At 36.9% G+C, this 18,327-nt stretch overlaps 13 protein-coding genes across 13 annotated transcripts; 4 read left to right on the forward strand and 9 right to left on the reverse strand.

Annotated features, from left to right (window-relative positions):
• Positions 1-65: 65 nt before the first annotated feature.
• FDP41_012405 (uncharacterized protein) lies at positions 66-986 on the forward strand (the record flags this gene model as incomplete). The annotated part of the gene is made up of 1 exon (XM_044702922.1): positions 66-986. One exon carries the CDS (start codon positions 66-68, stop codon positions 984-986), a length of 921 nt encoding a protein of 306 aa, XP_044566461.1.
• Positions 987-995: 9 nt separating this feature from the next.
• On the reverse strand, positions 996-2,201 carry FDP41_012406 (uncharacterized protein; the record flags this gene model as incomplete). Its single annotated transcript, XM_044702923.1, has 1 exon — positions 996-2,201. One exon carries the CDS (start codon positions 2,199-2,201, stop codon positions 996-998), a length of 1,206 nt encoding a protein of 401 aa, XP_044566462.1.
• A 212-nt stretch (positions 2,202-2,413) lies between these two features.
• Positions 2,414-3,851, reverse strand: FDP41_012407 (uncharacterized protein; the record flags this gene model as incomplete). The annotated part of the gene is made up of 2 exons (XM_044702924.1): positions 2,414-3,275; positions 3,484-3,851. The coding sequence occupies 2 exons, from the start codon at positions 3,849-3,851 to the stop codon at positions 2,414-2,416; spliced, it is 1,230 nt and encodes a 409-aa protein (XP_044566463.1).
• Positions 3,852-4,087: 236 nt separating this feature from the next.
• On the reverse strand, positions 4,088-4,564 carry FDP41_012408 (uncharacterized protein; the record flags this gene model as incomplete). The annotated part of the gene is made up of 3 exons (XM_044702925.1): positions 4,088-4,219; positions 4,281-4,476; positions 4,533-4,564. 3 exons carry the CDS (start codon positions 4,562-4,564, stop codon positions 4,088-4,090), a joined length of 360 nt encoding a protein of 119 aa, XP_044566464.1.
• A 642-nt stretch (positions 4,565-5,206) lies between these two features.
• On the reverse strand, positions 5,207-6,106 carry FDP41_012409 (uncharacterized protein; the record flags this gene model as incomplete). The annotated part of the gene is made up of 1 exon (XM_044702926.1): positions 5,207-6,106. The coding sequence occupies one exon, from the start codon at positions 6,104-6,106 to the stop codon at positions 5,207-5,209; it is 900 nt and encodes a 299-aa protein (XP_044566465.1).
• A 118-nt stretch (positions 6,107-6,224) lies between these two features.
• FDP41_012410 (uncharacterized protein) lies at positions 6,225-6,683 on the reverse strand (the record flags this gene model as incomplete). Its single annotated transcript, XM_044702928.1, has 1 exon — positions 6,225-6,683. One exon carries the CDS (start codon positions 6,681-6,683, stop codon positions 6,225-6,227), a length of 459 nt encoding a protein of 152 aa, XP_044566466.1.
• A 372-nt stretch (positions 6,684-7,055) lies between these two features.
• On the reverse strand, positions 7,056-7,624 carry FDP41_012411 (uncharacterized protein; the record flags this gene model as incomplete). The annotated part of the gene is made up of 2 exons (XM_044702929.1): positions 7,056-7,444; positions 7,549-7,624. The coding sequence occupies 2 exons, from the start codon at positions 7,622-7,624 to the stop codon at positions 7,056-7,058; spliced, it is 465 nt and encodes a 154-aa protein (XP_044566467.1).
• Positions 7,625-8,007: 383 nt separating this feature from the next.
• On the forward strand, positions 8,008-9,018 carry FDP41_012412 (uncharacterized protein; the record flags this gene model as incomplete). The annotated part of the gene is made up of 1 exon (XM_044702930.1): positions 8,008-9,018. One exon carries the CDS (start codon positions 8,008-8,010, stop codon positions 9,016-9,018), a length of 1,011 nt encoding a protein of 336 aa, XP_044566468.1.
• A 70-nt stretch (positions 9,019-9,088) lies between these two features.
• Positions 9,089-12,353, reverse strand: FDP41_012413 (uncharacterized protein; the record flags this gene model as incomplete). Its single annotated transcript, XM_044702931.1, has 3 exons — positions 9,089-10,876; positions 11,000-11,639; positions 11,965-12,353. The coding sequence occupies 3 exons, from the start codon at positions 12,351-12,353 to the stop codon at positions 9,089-9,091; spliced, it is 2,817 nt and encodes a 938-aa protein (XP_044566469.1).
• A 392-nt stretch (positions 12,354-12,745) lies between these two features.
• Positions 12,746-13,024, forward strand: FDP41_012414 (uncharacterized protein; the record flags this gene model as incomplete). Its single annotated transcript, XM_044702932.1, has 1 exon — positions 12,746-13,024. The coding sequence occupies one exon, from the start codon at positions 12,746-12,748 to the stop codon at positions 13,022-13,024; it is 279 nt and encodes a 92-aa protein (XP_044566470.1).
• Positions 13,025-13,491: 467 nt separating this feature from the next.
• Positions 13,492-13,809, forward strand: FDP41_012415 (uncharacterized protein; the record flags this gene model as incomplete). Its single annotated transcript, XM_044702933.1, has 1 exon — positions 13,492-13,809. One exon carries the CDS (start codon positions 13,492-13,494, stop codon positions 13,807-13,809), a length of 318 nt encoding a protein of 105 aa, XP_044566471.1.
• Positions 13,810-14,089: 280 nt separating this feature from the next.
• Positions 14,090-15,961, reverse strand: FDP41_012416 (uncharacterized protein; the record flags this gene model as incomplete). The annotated part of the gene is made up of 2 exons (XM_044702934.1): positions 14,090-14,276; positions 14,331-15,961. 2 exons carry the CDS (start codon positions 15,959-15,961, stop codon positions 14,090-14,092), a joined length of 1,818 nt encoding a protein of 605 aa, XP_044566472.1.
• Positions 15,962-16,176: 215 nt separating this feature from the next.
• Positions 16,177-17,866, reverse strand: FDP41_012417 (uncharacterized protein; the record flags this gene model as incomplete). Its single annotated transcript, XM_044702935.1, has 2 exons — positions 16,177-17,465; positions 17,566-17,866. The coding sequence occupies 2 exons, from the start codon at positions 17,864-17,866 to the stop codon at positions 16,177-16,179; spliced, it is 1,590 nt and encodes a 529-aa protein (XP_044566473.1).
• Between the last annotated feature and the right edge of the window lie 461 nt (positions 17,867-18,327).

The following is an 18,327-nucleotide window of genomic DNA, read 5'->3' on the forward strand; positions in this document are numbered from 1 at the left end:
ATTCTATATATTCAATCGTTAAAAAAACAATAAAAACACCTGAACCTATCACGACCTTGTTCAAGATGCATCACAAACCAACGTTTAGTATTTACGAAACAACGTACGGGAACACTCATCATGGAGCTCAGCTCTCGGAAAATCTCAAACAATCCATACATAAGAGAGCTCCTCTGAATACAAAGATAACCTACACGGCAGATCATAAGGAGCACCACTTGGAAGGAACTATCAATCAGTGCCAACCTATTGGATTTAATACAGAAAATGAAACATACAGGTTGTTGCATCCTTCGGTCAAGTACGCTTCAGAGACCAAGTCTTCTTTTACAACACCTGTACTGGCACCGAATATTGCCAACAATTATGAACTCAACAGACAAAAGATTGAAGAAATGCAATTGGATATGACAATGAAAATGGCCACTCACAGTGATAACTCGGGAATGAAAGAGCTCATGTATAGTACCACCACGAAATCTAATCACGACAAAACAAAACCCTTTTCAACTGCGTCAAGCGAAGCCATTGTGTATAGAGACGCACAACAACGTGGAAAAGTCAAAACAGGATTGCAATCTTTCGTCCACACTGTAGATATGAGCGCTCCACCTCCAAGTGTTTTGAAGGATGACTTGAGAATTAAGGCCAATGTCATTCCTCAATCATTTTCTCATACCAGCAACTTTGGTATGGCACCCACCTCAAAGGACCATTTTAACCCAATTCATGAAAAGCATGCAGAAATTAATGACATGAAACTTTCAGCAAGCTCAAGGATCGCTATGACTAGCAACACAAAAACGGGGGTGGTTGGTCAGATCGGTGAAACTGAGCAAAAATCCAAATATGTGGCACATCCACAAAGTGAATATGTATCACATGCCAAAACATTTTCAACACCTCAAGTATTTACCTATCGTACAGATGCAGTGAATGGAGTACCCTACTCGAAACCTGTTAAACCCACGCTAATTAATGAATAATGGCCATAATTAGAGCATTTTCAAAAAGTCACTAGCTGATGTCGTGCTTGAAATATTCTTCTTTTTTTTCTTCTTGGCTTCCTTATTGTTAGGAGTAGTGATTGTTTCCTTGCTTTTTGAAGTTTGAGATGTCTCTGATAAAGATTTTACGTTATCTCTCTTTCTCTTCTTTTCGTTTGAGTTTTCGCTATTGTTTGGTATGGTGCTTTGAGAAACTTGAGACTGATTTTGTTTCTTTTGAGGTTTTGTGGGTGAGGGTTTATCTGTTGTTGATGAGGGAAGGGTTGAGATGTTGCTGGAAGAAGTCATATTCACTTGTGGAGATGTTACGCCTTCACTTGAGGTTGCATGGCTCTTCTGCTGTTCTCTTTGTTTGGCTTGTACATCTTGTTTGTTTTCCGGTTTTGATACTTGAAGAGCCACATCTTTGTCAAATGGAACAATTAAGTATTTGTGACAATTCTTGCATCGGTAGGTAAGCACGTTATTAGAGGCTGTTTTCGTGGTGCATAGGCAATGAACCATATGAGACCATTTCACTCGCTCTTTTTTAGATCCAAAAAATTTCTTCAAATTAAGTGAACACAACTTGTCGTCCTTGGTGACATCTCTAATTACAACTTTGTTCGATGGTTGCTTCATGAGATGATATCCTTCATTTCTGTTCAGAAATGAATGTCCACAAAATAGACAACACTTGTTATATTTGTCTGCGTGCTTGTCCAAATTAGCAGAGCTATTAATTTCATCATAAAATCTCTTCATAAAAAACATTGAAAGGTCTGGATCAATTTTTTCGAATTTTTCAGCTATTTTAAACAAATGATTTTGATATTCAGTTTGAGGAAATTCCACAGCTGATGACTCTGTGGCTGAGCTTTCTTGTGTTTCCTCCGAAACCAAAACTTGTGAAGATGTTCCTCCATATTCATTTCTGGAATTTGTTGATTTGTTAACACTTTTCTTATTGTTTATAAATGTGGTGTTGTCATTCTTGTTTGTTGATGGTTTTGATGAAGTTTGTTTCTTCTGTTGTTGTTCTGATGGAGCAATTTCAGCCTTCGGAGTTGTTGCTTTACCAATCGCATCCATCTCCTGTATTTTCTTAATTTCATTTCTCTTTTCCAAGATATAATCGGCATGTTTGACTAATTGCTTTTTCTTGATTGTGGAGAGATCTTCCATAATCTTTTTCTGTTTGATGAAGGAGAACATTTTTTTTGAAGTTGCTTTTCTGACAATGCCTTGTGAATTGACATGAAATGAGAAAACTCTGGCATTGTATTGAGTTTGCTTTGAAACTTTAATTAAAAATCAAAAAAGACCGTATCAATTTGTGACATGCTCGCAATAATGGGAAAAAGAATCAAGAGTGGAATAAAGTACAAATGTTGTTCTTGGATTTCTTTTCAGAATTCGTGAAAAAATTACTTGTGCTCATTAGGTTGCATCATCGAGTTAAACCAGTTTGTGACATTGTGAGAAACAACTTGTAATTGGTCTCCCAGATAGCTAGAAACCTCTTTTGTCTTATTAGCAACATCCTTAGCTTGTTCGCTCAAATAAAACGCTAAATCAGAGCTTGACATTTCTGTGAGAGACATCCCTGAAAGTGTATTTTTCCTTCTGTCTGTATATGAGGATCCAATTCCTCTGTATTTATCTCCAGAAGCACCATAAGTGTTTGTAGGTGTGTAAGATCCATTACTACTTCCAATTCCGCTATATCTGTTGTTACTATTGTTATAAGAATTATTATTATTTCCATATTCGTTGTCTCTAGATGAAATGTTAGGCGAAGACGAGGCCTTTTTAATGTTGTGAGACGATCCTTGGTCGTCAAAATCTTTATCCCAGTCATTGTCGAAAAAATCATCATCATTAATGACTTGTTTTTCTGAAACTCCTTCTTTTCCGAAAAAGTCATCTTCATCATTAATTTCATTCTTGCTATTCTTTGATTTCAAATAGGCGTCTTGAGAGAAAATATCCTTTCCTGTTGAGGATGCAGATGATGACTTGGTGTTTTGATGGAGGTGACTCTTGATTTTAGTCTTGTTTGGATCGGAGCTTGCTGATGTAAGAACCTTGTATTTTGGTTCATTGTTGACTTGAGGAGTGGTTGGTGATGGGCTTGAAACAATATCTTTCATCATTTCCTGTTCGAAATCCCAATCCAAGTTGTTGTTGGTTTTTGGTGGTGGTGCAGATTTAACTTTTTCATGTGGTGATGTGTTCATATCTTCGGTGTTGACAGTGAGGGTTGGTTTTTTCTCAGCTCCTTCGTTACTGTGTTGATAATAATAATTATTATTAATGATGATGGTGCATTTGAATTGTTTTCATATGGAACATAATGTTGAAAATTGTTGTACGGGATGATATGAAAGTAGGATTTGATTCGGTTCGATTTGGCACAATACATCATCACACCGTTCGTTCGAAAATTCCAAAGAAAACAAATGAATAATACATCATTAAAGTTAACCCCACTTACGCTTTGGCAATTTGTTGTTTCAAAAGAGCAGCGTATTCCTTCGCGGCTTTTGAATTGTACTTTTGTTTGATGCTGAGTTTATCAATTCCTTTACTCGCAAAGTACTCTCGGGCCTTCTTATTTCCTCCGTGTACGAGTGATTGTACTTGTTCGTCACTCCACTTATCCAAAACTGCTGATTTTACAAAACTAACATCAACTCCTAATCCTCTGTGTTCTCCCGAGCATGAAAGACAAAAGAAAACTCCATATTGAAGAGAGCACCAGTCCGGGTTTTTGGTTGGACAGTCAATGCAGACCTTGTTCTCAGGCCTCTCACGGAGCTTTTTCAAAATTTGCCAATTACGTTGATGTTCTTCGGTGGCCATAGGTATGATGATGAAATGGGGTTGTTGTTGTTGATGATGATGTTTGCTCGGACAGAATGTATCTGGTTGTTCGTTGTTGCTGTGATGCGGTTATGAATGATGGTAATATTTTTTGTTTGAATACAAATAGAAGAGATGTGGTATGGTCCTCGTCATGATATCAACAATTCCAACATGTCCGACATGGATAATAGGTATCTTTGTTTTTATTGCCAGCTTGATGATATTCAAATTGGTCATTCATTATTGAGATAGTCAATGGCATTGGTAATGTCGGTGAGAATAGACATCATGCTATTGTCGATTTCAGCTAAATTAATGCCGAACACATGAAGTTCAGATGGTAATCGTGTGTAAAAGGCCACATCCTTTTTTCAAATATTCAATCAATTGTATCCAATGTCAATAAAAAGGAAATGAAATACTTACATATCCTATTTCTAAAGTGTACAGTGAAAAAATTGTTTGTGACCCTTTGATATGCGTTGAGTAATAAGAAGAGGTTTTGTCATTGTTGATATTCCTCGAAAATTGTATCAAAGAGGATTTTAAATATTGAGTGTAATGAATGAGGGTCTCGTAATCGACAGCTCCTGTTGTAAGAGATGCATGTTCAGTGTGATAACTTCCATATGTGACCAAATTATTGTGAAAATGCATTAAATCATGGACGAAACCTACATGATTTCCTCTTTGGAGTTTATAATGAACATCTCAATTTTTGCATTATGAAGAAACAGGTCTGAAATTTTCTTCTCAATCCTATGCAACTCCTTTTTGGCCGCGGATGATAATTTGATCACATTATTGCCCCTTTTTCCTCCAACACAAAAGCATGATAAACAATTCATTATTATTTCTCAAATAGAAACTGATGATTCCTGAAAACTCGAGCTCGAGAATGAATTCTTCTCTAATTATGTACAAGAACAAAATTGGGTTTGAATACAAAATTGAGGGTAACTCAATGAACAAGTTATAATTATTATTTACAGCAAATAGGGAGGGTTGAGAACTAATCCAACCTTGTTTAATCCCTCATCAATGCGTCTGATGTGATTTTCTTGCCCAAAGAATTGATCAGTCCTCCGATCCGAATGGTGGTCTATTGTATCGTAAAAGGATGTAACCGTTGCGCTTTTTTATTTTACGATTTTGGTGCCGAGTTCTTCGATGATCGAATTCTTCCCTCAATAAAAGAAAGGTCTAACTATTTGACTATACGATGCTCTTTATTCTTGTCTTGAATGCATGTGTTGTTTGTAATTAGTTATTGCGTTCCATCATGAAAACAACAATACATTTATTGAGCTCACCATGTTGTTGTTGATGATGATTCGAGGTGAATCGCTGAATTACCATGCTCCTTCTTCTTTTGGTTCATTTCCTTCCACTTTCTTGGTACCATCGATTTTAATGAATCGAAATGTTAAACTAATTCTTCGATAATTTTCCTCTCGAATGAACATTTTACCTTCTGTTTCGTCTTCTGATGAACTATTTGTTGAACTCTTAGTTGCTTCTGGAACGAGATATTCTCGAGGCACATAAATTTGTTTCATGTGAGTAATTCCATGTCTCCATTCAAATCTAGATTCTCCTGTAAGAATGTAACAACTATTGGGAGGAAGTAAAATTCTTGTTTCTAGTTTGTCTTTTCTAAAGGTCATGTAAACAGGATTGAGAAGTGAAATACCAACAATAACATCTCCAAATGCATTCACATTATCCACATGTGATGCAATTCCTTGATTTCCCATATATTCATTGACCAAACATTGTGGTTCGGCTCTTTTGGCATTTTCATCATGTTGTTCTCGAGTATTAGATTCCAAATTATTTTTCCAAACGTGATAGGACGTGTCACAATTAAATAATCCATCTCGTTTGATCATCTTGTCCCAAAATAATTCGCTCCAAAATGAATCAAAATCCAAACTTTTTAATGAAGAAACTTCTTGTTTTTTTGGTTGTAAATTTGGTAAATGATGTCTAGTGTGATAATACAAGTATCCGTAGTGTTGTTGTCTTCTACAAATTTCACCGCTGCACCACCCATTTGCATCCAAAATATTATTCACAATATGTTCAGCTTCCTCTTGAGAAATATAATTTGGAAAAACATAGAGACCAGGAATTGTATTCACTTTTGGATTGGTGCTGTAATAATTTGAAACAAGATGTAGAGGAACTACAAATGAACAGTGTTGTTGTTGTTCTGATACTTCAGAGGATGACGAAGAAGGTGATGACATGTTCTCTATTTTTTTTAATTTCGAAAAGAAAATTCTTATTAATTTATGATTAATGACAACCTCGAAATTGCATCCTCTGGAATGTGTCTTTCGAAAAACTTAAAGCAATCAGAAAGAATTACTTTTTTTCAATCAGTGGAAGTAGACCAATCACACCAAATGCCATCCATTGAGGGAATCTTGTCAATCGATGCAACACCACTTGCTTGGTTTCCAAATTAGCTTCCTTCTCTTGATCAACTACTCCAAACAAGGAGAAATCCAGAACCACCAATGCTGCACCAAGATTCAATTCGCTCACAAATTCAATGAGTTCCGGAGTGAGCTTGATACTCTTTCCCATCAAATAGTCTCTTCCCAAGGCATAGGAGAGAAGAACGGCTGTAGAAGCTGCCAATGAGAGAGAAGTGATATGCCAACAAGCATGAAGCAAATTAACGACTCTTTCATTCAATTGTTTCTCTTCATGCTTCTTTAAGAGAGGTGTTACGATATGCTTGCCTCCCAATGACACATGAAGGGCAAAACCCAAAGCACTGACAGCTCCTGCTGTGAAAACGTACGGTTTGATGGTCATTGTAGATACGGAAGGTGATGGTGGCAATTGAAAATTGATGTAATTTGTTTTGTTGTTGTTGTTCTGTTGGAAAGGATTGGACTGATCTCGGAAAGGTTTTAAATGGTTTATGAATGGGAAATGGAAAGTTGCTCAATCAAAATCTCATCTGCTACTGCTTCCATTGGTTTTGATTGGACCCATTCAAGTTCTCGCCTCCTCCTCACAGCTGCTGTTGATTTTTGGATGATCTTGTTTGATAATCTTTTGTCCACAATCCCAAATAGGCGCTTCCACTTTAATCAAAATCTTCGAATTTCAGTAAAACTTGATTTTATTCTTCATGAATATTTGCAAATATTGCAGTTGATTCAAAGAACAGCTCCTGAACAGTTAATCAAGCAAAGGAAGACCAGCAATAATGAAAAACAAGGCCCATTGAGGTAATCGGAACAACAAGTGCAACCATTTCTTCTCAAATCTTCTCTTTTTCATTTCTTCCTCATGGACTTTCCCGAAAAAACTGCACGCCAATACAATACAACCTTCTAACCCATTGAATGTGTTGATGAAATTCACGAGTTCTGGAGTGACTTTGATGAAGGAGTTGCCAATCAAGTAAGGTCTTCCGAGGCCATATGAAATTTGAATGGCCGATGTGGTGGCCAATGAGAGAGAAACGATATGCCAACACGCATGAAGAATGAAAGTCACTTCTTCGTTCAGTGTGTTGGGATCTTGTTCATGAAGTTTTAGAAATGGCCGAACGACATCATGACCTCCTTTTTTGATTTCAATGAAGAGCAATGTATTGAATGATCATGATGAATGTTTTGATGAATTCGAAAAGAATTGATCAAATTCATAACGCGTAATATTGACTTACCCCAAATGAGATGCAATCCAGTGGTGAGTCCACAAAAGAGACCCGAGGCAAATGTGTAGGGTTTCAGGATGGCCATCTTGACCGTTGTTTTGTTTTGTTTAAATTCAAAGAGATTAATCATCAATGACAAGAGAATGTATCTTAGGTCTAGATGCAGCTGATCAGCTTTGTCCTGAATTTCAGGACCTCCTCGAAGAACCTCGCACTATTTCCTTTTTGTCTCAGTATGAGATAATTAATCCTTCATGATCAAATGAAACTAATAATAATATGAATAGGGAGGAATCATTCTACATTACATATACGCGCATGAGAGTATTCATATTCAACAATTATTTCTTGAGCCTATCTAGGGTTTGATCGCTTGCCGAGATCGAATTTCTTGAATTTCAATTTCAGAAAGGAAACGAATTCTTCTTGGCATAGATCTATAAATCCAAACGAACATGTTACAACAAAATGCCTCGATTGGAATTTCCCACAGGCTTCATGAGATGGAGATTGGATAAAGCCTCTCCATTCTATGCCTCGGACCGAAAAGTCTGTAAATCACAAACCGCTGATCAATTTACAGAATTATTTGAACGTTTCAATTTCATCATGATTCTGAATTTATCGGGAGTTGAAACGAATGAATTGCAAGAATTTAGGAGAGCCTTGTCCAATCGTGATTATGATGGATACTCAGAGTTGTATATTGGGAAACACTCGCTCACTCGATTGGCTATTGATGGACTGATACAGAATTTAAAGAAGAAAAATCATTGTATTGTATCATCACATGACGAACAACTTGTCAAAGCTCTGACAAAACTGAAAGAAGTATTGGTTGGAGAAATTGGATTATTATTTACAAATTGTGAAAATTATTATGCTTTGAAAAAAGAGATGGCAAAACATGTATTGATCAAATCAGCCAAAGTTGGATCCATTGCAACAGATAATGCGTATTTTGAAGGAAAGACTGGTTTGTCACCCCTTTATATCCATATCTTTCAAGCTAATGGTATTAATTCAAAAATTCGAATGGGACAAGTTGAACTTTATGAAAAGCAAAGAATCCTCAAAGTTCGAGAAGTGTGCTCCCATGAAAAGGTTCAACTGTTGAATCTATTGAGGTTGAAAGTCATTCGTAAACAAATGGAATCCTTGTATTTATTTAGCAAACATGATGCAATTATTGTGTCTGATGAACTGTTGGAACGTGATTGGTTTGACAATTGTTTAGAGGCTGCCAATCAAATGACAGCTCTCTCGATGGAATGTTCTCTGATGAATGAGCTCACTATCCTTGCAGATATAAAGAAGGGAATACTAAATTTGGTTGTGTTAGATACAGAAACAAACTGTGAAATGCGTTACATGCTACGAAAAGATCCACCACCTATCATTGATGATGAAGATACAATGATAACTGATGAATCAAGCAGTGAGTCCTCTGAGTGGGACTATTTGGATTTATTTTCTTAATCATCAAACAAGAAGGATGGAATCGGTTCGTTTGAGTTATTATTAATAAACACACAGAATGCATTTCCTGTTAGTGATACAACCTTATGGAGTAAGTCGTTAAAGGATTAGAGAATGGACACAGATCAACTTCGACAAGTTCCTTCCTTTCATCCAACTGCTTGCCCATGAAAGGGCGCACTGGTTTTCCCTCTTTTTCAATTCTCTCGAATTCTTTCTTAATTTCGTTAGCTCTCTCAAATAATCGATTTTCTGTCACGACATCTTCATTAGTGATCTTTTTAGCACGTCGCAACTGTGAAATTTTGAATAAGTTTCTTTCGACAGAGACAAGCTCTCTTCGTTTCTTTTCTTTCATTTCTTCCCACGCCAAATGTCGAAGCCAGAATGCTCGATCAAAACCTTTCAGTAAACTCCATACATCTGGATAATTAGTCTTCATTTCTGGATCAATTCTTAAACATCGTAAAACAAATTGATCCAACTGTTCATGAGTTGAAAATTTGATCGAGTTGCTTCCACCACTTGCGCTCAATAATTTGAATTTGTTCGCAAATGAATTTTCCACTACAGCTTCCTCCTTTTGGAAATATAATTTCAAATCTGTTGAACCTTTCTTCTTTAACTGTTCAAAGAAGTGTCTCACATATGGATTCTTGATATGAAAATCTACACCAATTCTCGCGAGGACTGCCTCACAAAAATCTTGACAATTTCCATAGATGCATCGATTACCACCCATTGGCTTATACTTTTTAGTCGTATTCCACTCCACAATAACGTCTGCCAGTTTGTTAATGACCACATCTAAATCCTCCAAAGTTGTAATTGGTTCAAGATCTGCACAAAATAAGGCAGCTTTTGAAAGAGTTCTTCTTGGTACACACAATGCACTATCATTCCATTCGAGAATCCAATTTCCAATGAGAATTGAACTGTGAAACATTCCAAAATTAGAAATTGATTTTCCTGAAGTAAATTTCGAAAGAATGGGTGAGAGTAATTTTCGAGCAGAACTTTTCAATTTTTGATCTCGTTCCTGATCGACAATGATCAATTTAATATCAACCTTGCCTTTCAATAATTGTTTCTTTTGTTCTTGAATAAACTCATTCATGACTTGTTTTTCTTCTTCTGTTTCTTCTTCTGTTTCTTCTTCTGTTTCTTCTTCTGTTTCTTCTTCAGAATCTGATCCATCGGTTGGTTCAGAGTCATCGTCATTCACATGATCATCTTCAACATCATCATTGTCTTCATTATCTTCATCAAATGCATGTGGACTACGTTGTGGTAATGTCACCACTGCAGTACTGTTGTTACCACTACCACTCATGAATGAAACAGTTTTCACTTCACTACTTGTCATGGTTGTTCGATTTCTAATTCTTCCAGTGGAAGGATTCACACATTCCTCTCCACTTGTTGTTGTTGCTGAACCAACTCCAACTTGTTCGTCGCAAATCAATTCATGAGAGGATGATGGAGCTTCATGCAATAATTCATTATGAGAAGGAGAGGAGGAACTTGCTGCAGATGCATCTAAATTATTACTGCTGTTGCTGCCACTCATTATTGAGACCGTAGAATGATTCTGATGACTCTGAGAATGACTCTGGGCATGGTGATGGGATGTCGATCCTCCTCCTCTTGGAGAAGTGTCTGTCGAATGATGAATGATTTGTTTTTTGAGAGAATGAGTGGCGGTGGGAATGATTTCAACCCAATCCTTATTTAGGTAGGTCTGTAATAGATGAGTTTTGTCGGCAAGCATGGTGGCAAATCGAATTTCATCTTTTGGATTTGGAAATTGATTGGCATAGCGAGAGTTGACAATTTTGTCCAAAACTGCTTTTACGGGCTGTTTTGAAAAGTGTTTGTGGAAAGTGGTTTTTTATGACACACAAAAATGTGACAACAAAAAGTGTTCCGTTGTTGTGAAATGTCAATGGATTGACAAGTATATATCAATATAAAAACTTACATCTGCACACACAGGTTTAAAGGTTAAAAAATCATCATTTCCATTCGAATCCATTTCTTCAAATTCTTCCCATGTCAGTCCAAAATTGTGAGCAATTAATTTAATGCTGCAAGTGGCATTGGTTCCTGCCTCGTGAAGTGACACTGTCTTGGATAACATGACTCCATAAGGTAATTTAGAAAGAGGTCCAATTCTTGCAGAACCAATAAAAGAGTCCTTTTTCAATCGATCATAATGAAAAACTTGGATTAATAAATAATAATTCTTATTTTGGAAATGAATTAAGGAATGAGGAGAGTTATTGATATTGTTATTGTTCGACGATGAGGGTGACGTCGTAGTTGTTGATGACAGTAAACTTTCCGTCGATTTACTCTTACTCTCATTGAATGATGTTGAAATAGTTTTTTGTTGTGTTTTCTTTGAGTTAAATGATTGAGAAACTGAATTGTTAAAATAATTATTATTTGATTGATTCACGAGTCCTGGAAATCCTAAAAAGAATCTCTCTTTTCCATCCCACACTGGATTGAATGATTTTTTAATTTTGGAACTCTTACAGGACTCTTCGGAAGGAATTTGTGAAAAGTCACGTAATTCATTGTCACCTAATGGAATGACAGAAAGAACAACATAGGGACTGTTGGCATGTTGTTGTTGATGTTATTAATAGGAGATGTTGTCACCATGGAATATAGTTGTTGTTAACAAATGAGATCCGAGGAGTTTCAGAGAGTTCGTTTTCAACATTGTAATCGTCACCACAAAGATTGTAATCAAAACATGGGTCGTGATGATGTTTGTGGTGTAGTGTGATTGTGTTATTTTCCAACACAGTAATGATCATTGTTGTTATCAATTTGATGAATGAATAGGACGAACAACATGATACAAAAATTTCAAACCGATTTCATGATCAATCAAGTTTCAAAATCATTGAAATGACACAAATCACAAAAACCTACTCGCAAGATCCACTACTCGTCATGGACGGTAAATTTTCACACTTTTCCACATACACTTCAATATGAGGAATTGTAAAAGGAATATTTGAAGAAAGCTGACTGACACTACTGATCCATGAATTTCTAATCTTTTGAGCATCTTTTTGAAGAGGATTTAAATTGTTGTTGGAGAAAAAAGGAGAAAGAGATTTTGTTGCGATGGTTTTTTCAAAGGCATTTTCAAGATCGAAATAGGTCGAAGTGGTGGACACGGCAGAGAGAGAAGTTTGATGACTATCGGTACTGTTTCTTCGTTGTTGTTGTTGTTGGTTTGTTGGTGGTTGTTGTTGTTGTATGGGCTGGGTTGAATGTTGTGGTGATGATCGGGGCGAGTGGTTGTTGGTGGACATTTTTTTGGCAGTTGATGAAAAGTGACAGAAAATAATAAGCCTTTCCGAAACTCTTGCAAGGCTTCTCTGGCCATAGAATGGCAACCATGAAAGTGATCTTCTCTGTGGTGTTTTGCAAAACGAACAACATCAGGTGCTTCTATTGAGGCTTTTTTTCTAATTTCCCTTAAATGAATCCTTAGACTTGGAATTTTGAAAACGACCACAGGTCAAAAACTCCTACTTGTCATAAAAGTCATCCACTTCATTTAGAAATTCTACAAAAAAGTAAAATTAAAATCCAAGAGAGAATATATGAGAAATTATTTCACTCGACTTTGTGGCCAAATCCTCAAAAACAATCTCTCGTCGACAACCATTGATCAATTTGAATCGCGATGAAATACATCTTTATGTTCCTTTTTCTCTCTGTCATTGTTTTATATTCTATGTGTCAGGGTGGTGTGAATACTCAATCCATTCCCATTCCCACTGATCCTGAGGGTGTGGATGGTTCTGGTGTTGCTTCTTTTTTTGAACATGAATGGGGAGAAGATCCGAATCATCACGACTTTGAATGGGATTTGGAAAGTGATCCTTATTATATGAATTCCTATAGTTCTAGAAAACTAAAGAATCTATGTGGTTATAGTGGACCAAATAGATCGATTTATAGAAATTACAATGGTTAAGGAGCAATTGATCGAATCCCTGTTATGGCATTGGAGCTAAAACTGATAATGATTCAAACATCAAGTTCGAGTTCTCTTTTAGGAGTTACAAGATCGTTAAATTGTTTGAACAAGTTCCAATTTTCACAGAAACAATTAGTGAGACATGAAGAGAGGAAGCACCAAAGGGTTGATCCATAAAGTATAAATATATTAAAGTGCCCAATTTGGTGGTGATGCGTCTTCAGAAACAATGAGCTTGTGAAACAGGTCTAGAAGAATAAATTCGAAGAACTCCTTTATTTGGAATACCTGATCAGACCTCACTTTCCTCTTCTTCGATTGCAGTAAATGACAAATTACTAAAATCGACCATTCAATTTCTGACAATTTCAAACTTTGTCCTTTCTTAGAAACATCAAATACAGCCTTAGCTCTTAAATTGAACATGTGTTCAACACTCTATCTCATTCATCAATTACAAAAATATGAAGAAGGTTGTCATTTTCCTTTTGGTTGCATTGATTGCCCTCCTGGTCTTCACTGTTGTTGCACAACAACAGCAATCGAATTCTCCCACCCAAGACGATAGTGCTGCTGGTGCTGCTGATGAAATGGGACAAGGTCCAATGGCCTATGAAGATGAGTGGGATGAAGAACAAAGTTCCTATGATCAACAATACAATTATCCCTCCTATTCGTATGGTCAACAGCAACAACAATACCCTTATAACTATCAACAACAACAATATCCTTACTACGATCAACCATATAATTATCCATATCAACAACAATACTACTATTAAGTATAAATATTGTCATCAATGCATGAATAAATTGTGAGTTCAATGTTCAGAGAAAAAAGTGTTGTTTCCAAAATGAAACGAATGGTTTTGAGTTCTCTCCAATGGATGACAATAATATGGCGTGTCAATCTCGCTGATGATATCAATAGTATACTGTGATGATGAATTGTCATTTCCCTGTAATCTACAAATACACCGTGTTTGACAAGTACAATTTGAAATGATCCTCTCCGACTTGTTCATATTGGCATTACCCTAATGTGCTTAATAATTTTATAAATTAGGTGAATGATAAACCACTTTCGTTTTGACCTAAAGAAGCTAGTCCTGACGATGATGATGTAAACGTACTGGTGTTTACACAACCGAACTCGTTTGCAGAAACTGTTTTCACAATGTCTGACATTGCGTCAGAAAACTCATGACACACTTCACTAAACACTTCGTTGATGATATCCTCCCCAATTCTGTTCAAACATGTTGGCGTAAATCAACCGAAAAAGAAAATAACAGCCACTTACACTTGCATTAGAGTTTCAACAGAAACTTCATGAGGTCTGCAAAGAGTCTCAAAATATCGTTTTTGTTTCTGTCGTGCCTTTCTTATCTTTGATTTGGTGTGCTCGTCCAACACAACTTGTTTGCGTAACGTAACGTCCGTTGTTGACAATGACGAAGATGAATCAAGACTGCTGGATAAATAAGAGGTGTCGTCACTTAGTTCCAAGTTATTTTGGTTCTGATATCTTTTTCGGATCAAATTTTCTTTTTGCTCCATTTCCCTCAAAAGATTCAACATTTCATCAAATTGTTGATTTTGCTTATTCTTTGCTTGTAGAGTTTTAAATTGTTGATGTTTGATTTCTTTTCTTTTGTGTTGCTCTTTTGCAAGTTCCAGTAACAAATCGTTCATAACCATGTCCTCTAACTGTTCATAATTGATAGTACTTTTCTGAGGTGCTGCTTTGTTCGAAGATGTTGAACTTGTGGATGTATTGGATGGTATGAGTGAAGAATCTTTTTGAAGAGTGTGACAGACTTCAACCTCAGGGTTCAAAATTTCAATGGTAGGATTGGGTTGTGATCTATCATTCTTTGGAGATAATTTATCACCAACACCATTGTTTGTTTGAGCAACAGTTGGGGGATTTTCGGCTTCAGAGGCCTTCGGTGAGGGAGTTTGAGGGGATGTTCGAACCACTATTTGCTGTTGTGTCTGATTGGGAGGGGAAGGTGTTGAAGGAGGAGAAGAGTTTACATGATCTAAGTTATTGAGGTTCTTTTCGATGTCTTCTTGATAAGTCTCATTCATATCGTTAATATTTTCCTTATCCTCTTCACAGTAGTCCTTATATTGAACCTGTCCGAGAGCCACTGAGAATGAAACATTCTTATTATTCTTTGGAGAGGTTTTTGGTGACTGTTTCTTTGTTGAAGGTGTTTTTCTTAACAACAAAGATGTCGCCTTTTTTTGCTCCTTTCTCAATTCTCTAAATTCCTTTTCTTCCTTCTTTTGAGGTTTTGTTTCTTTTTCAAACTTTTTTTGTGTTGAAACTGTTGGTTTCAATAGTCTTTCGTATACATTTCTGTCAGCATTGTTGGGACTTGTGTGTTTCGGTGATGTTTTCTTTGGAGAAGGTGAAGCTGGTTGCTCATTCTTTTTGGAGTTTTGTTGTTGATTTATGATATTTGTTTTTTCCGACAATTTTTTTCTTGCATTTGTTTTAGGAGAAGGTTTTTCAGGTGTTCTTTGTTTGTTGGAAATTTGAGAGGTGTCATTGGTGGTGTTTGATGGCTTTGGTTGATTTCTGTCCGGTAATTGGGGCTCGGAGTGTTGAACATTATTGTTATTAGATTTAGTCGATGAGATTAATGGAACTTCAACCGATGATGATGACTCTTGTTGAATGTGAGTTGTCGAGTTGTTGTTGTTGTGTTGTTGTTGGTTCCGAAATGCATTAAAGAATTGCTCCTCTTCCTCTTTGGCACTGGTTCGACCAAAACAATTCGAGTCATGAGGAGCCATCATCAGCTTGGCCAAATGAGGATGCGTGACCGGAATACCAGCCAAACACCTCTTCACGTCCTCTTTGGCCACTTGTTGCACCAATGACATAAAGTCTTCTCTACTCTGAGGGAACGAAAAGGTCATTTTTTTATTTTAATAAATGTAAATAGATTTTTGGCGGGAAAACTGGGTCCAAATCTCAAGAGAAAATGAAAGAAAATGGTTTTTATCAATGGAAAATGTCTGAATTAGGGACATCAGGAAAGACATCACATTACTACACTATGTGTAACATCATCACGTGTCTCGATTTCACTGGTCATCCCTTATTCGAAAACAAGAGAGAAACATTATGGTGTCTAATGTTTGTGATCGTCATGCTCGACATGGTGTTGATCAATATTCCTAGTGAGATAGAACCAAACAATCCAGAAAATAAACAACACCCAAGCCAAACAGAACATGACCAATGCAAACAAGTGTGGTTGCTTAATTCCAAAAATGTCGTTCAAGAATGGAGATGGAACCAAAACTCCCAAAGCTTGACCGGCACCGAATCCAAAGCAAATGTCAAAAGCAGTGATACGTCCCAAGAAGTGGTTAGGAGTTAAATGTTCAATAGAAGCCATACTGTACACCCACATGGTACCACCAGCAGCACCAAGAATAAAGTTAGCAGCAATAAACATTGAGGCGTGAATAGTAAATGTCATGATACCAAATCCAACAGCCAACATAAAGAAGGAAACTAAAATCACAAATCTTGTCCAGAATGCACTTCTCACAGAACGTCTAATTCGGTTACCTAGAAGTAATTCACAAACCATAGGAGCAAGTCCAGAACCAATACCGAACAAGCTGTATGCAATGGTCATTGTGTTTTCTGGGCTATCCATCAAAGTCAGAGTTGGAAATTCAGATAACTTGACATTGATAAACTCAACAGAAGCCCAAATAAAAGAGCCCAATAATTTCATGACGGTAAAGCTCAAAAGATAACCCTTTCCTCCAAGCAACAGTTTAAATCCTTGATATAATTCCTTAATACTGTGTTTAGCAAGGGCAACGCCTCCCTTTGGGAAGTCGGCAGGTTTTGGAGGATTCAATTCGGGATATCTCATCAATATAATTGTCAAAATCAAGGCCAAAATGAACAAAACGCCGTTGAGAACAAAGGTTGTGACCAAGCCTACTTCTGTCTTTGTCAATGGGCTAGAGGGAGTCCACATGTTGGACGACATGGAAGTAACAAGACCTCCAATGGCAGCTCCAGTGTATGAACAGAACAACCATGTCAAGCTATCGAGTGCGTTACAAGCGACTAGGTCATGGTGATCGACAACCAGCGGCATCAAACAACCACGAGAAGCATCATAAAATGCGTTCGTAAAGAACATGAGAGCCATACACACATAATAAAATCCAAATAAGAGTGGGTTGTTGTCCTTAATCAACAAGGCAAAAAGGAAGCAAAACGCAATCACAGCTCTCACAATATTGGCAATAATCAAAACCTTTCGTCTGTCAAAAATGTCGGAGCACAAACCAGCAAAGGGCATGGCCAAACACGAAGGGGCGAAGATGGAAAGGAAAAGAGCACCAGTAGCAAAACCAATATTGGTTCTGTGCTCAATTTCATAGACAACAGCTTTTAAGAAAATGAATTAATGCAGAATAAAAATCATAAAATCATAACGTTGAGGCAATTAGTGATTGTTTGCACATTCATCTTCTAGAAAATAACGTACCAATTTCAGAAAAGTAGTTACCCATTCCGGATAACACACCAGCCATCCAAATGATGAGGAATCTCTTGTTGTGGAAAAGAAGAGAAATATATGGGTTTCGCTTCAACACAGGCTTTGATGAGGCTGCGTCTAGTTGAGCATAACTATCAATAGTGTGTCCTTGTTCCTGCTCATTGAGAGTAACATCAATGGAAGACCTATTTGCAGTAGAACCGACAGAATTTTCGTCGAGGGATGGTCTGCTGCTGCTTTCTAACGATTTGCCTCTGCTTGGCAAATCCAAGTCCGATTCTCGCATCATTTTGATGAGAAATTGTTAGTGATGGTGTGATGATGATAACAAAAATAAATATAGGATGGAGTTAATAAGATTCGTTCTCAGGAGTCCGAATGGAGTGGTTTTTTTTCGTTGTTGAAAGCAAAGGGAGGAGAAGGAAGAGAGGGTTAATTGATTGTTTGGATGATGGTCGAACAACTACTACTCAAAATATTGAGATAGGGAAAAAAGACACCTGTTTTTCTCCGATACAAGGAACGAGCGAGCAGCAGAAATGGAGGTATTTTTTTGAGCTCAAATTTTCGACGAGGATTGATTCATTAATTTTTTAATTCGTCCGAGACACGTTTGGAATTGTGGACAAATATGGCGAGAGGACTTCGTTTGTGTCGTCGTATGAAGATCATGTAGCGAGCTTCGAAGGCAATGAGAATTCAATAATTGGCATTGATTTAAACATTTCCGGGTCTTCAGTTCTCAACATG

The sequence above is a fragment of the Naegleria fowleri genome (genome assembly GCF_008403515.1).
Source record: "Naegleria fowleri strain ATCC 30894 chromosome Unknown tig13, whole genome shotgun sequence".
Taxonomy (NCBI): Eukaryota; Heterolobosea; class Eutetramitea; order Acrasida; family Naegleriidae; genus Naegleria; species Naegleria fowleri.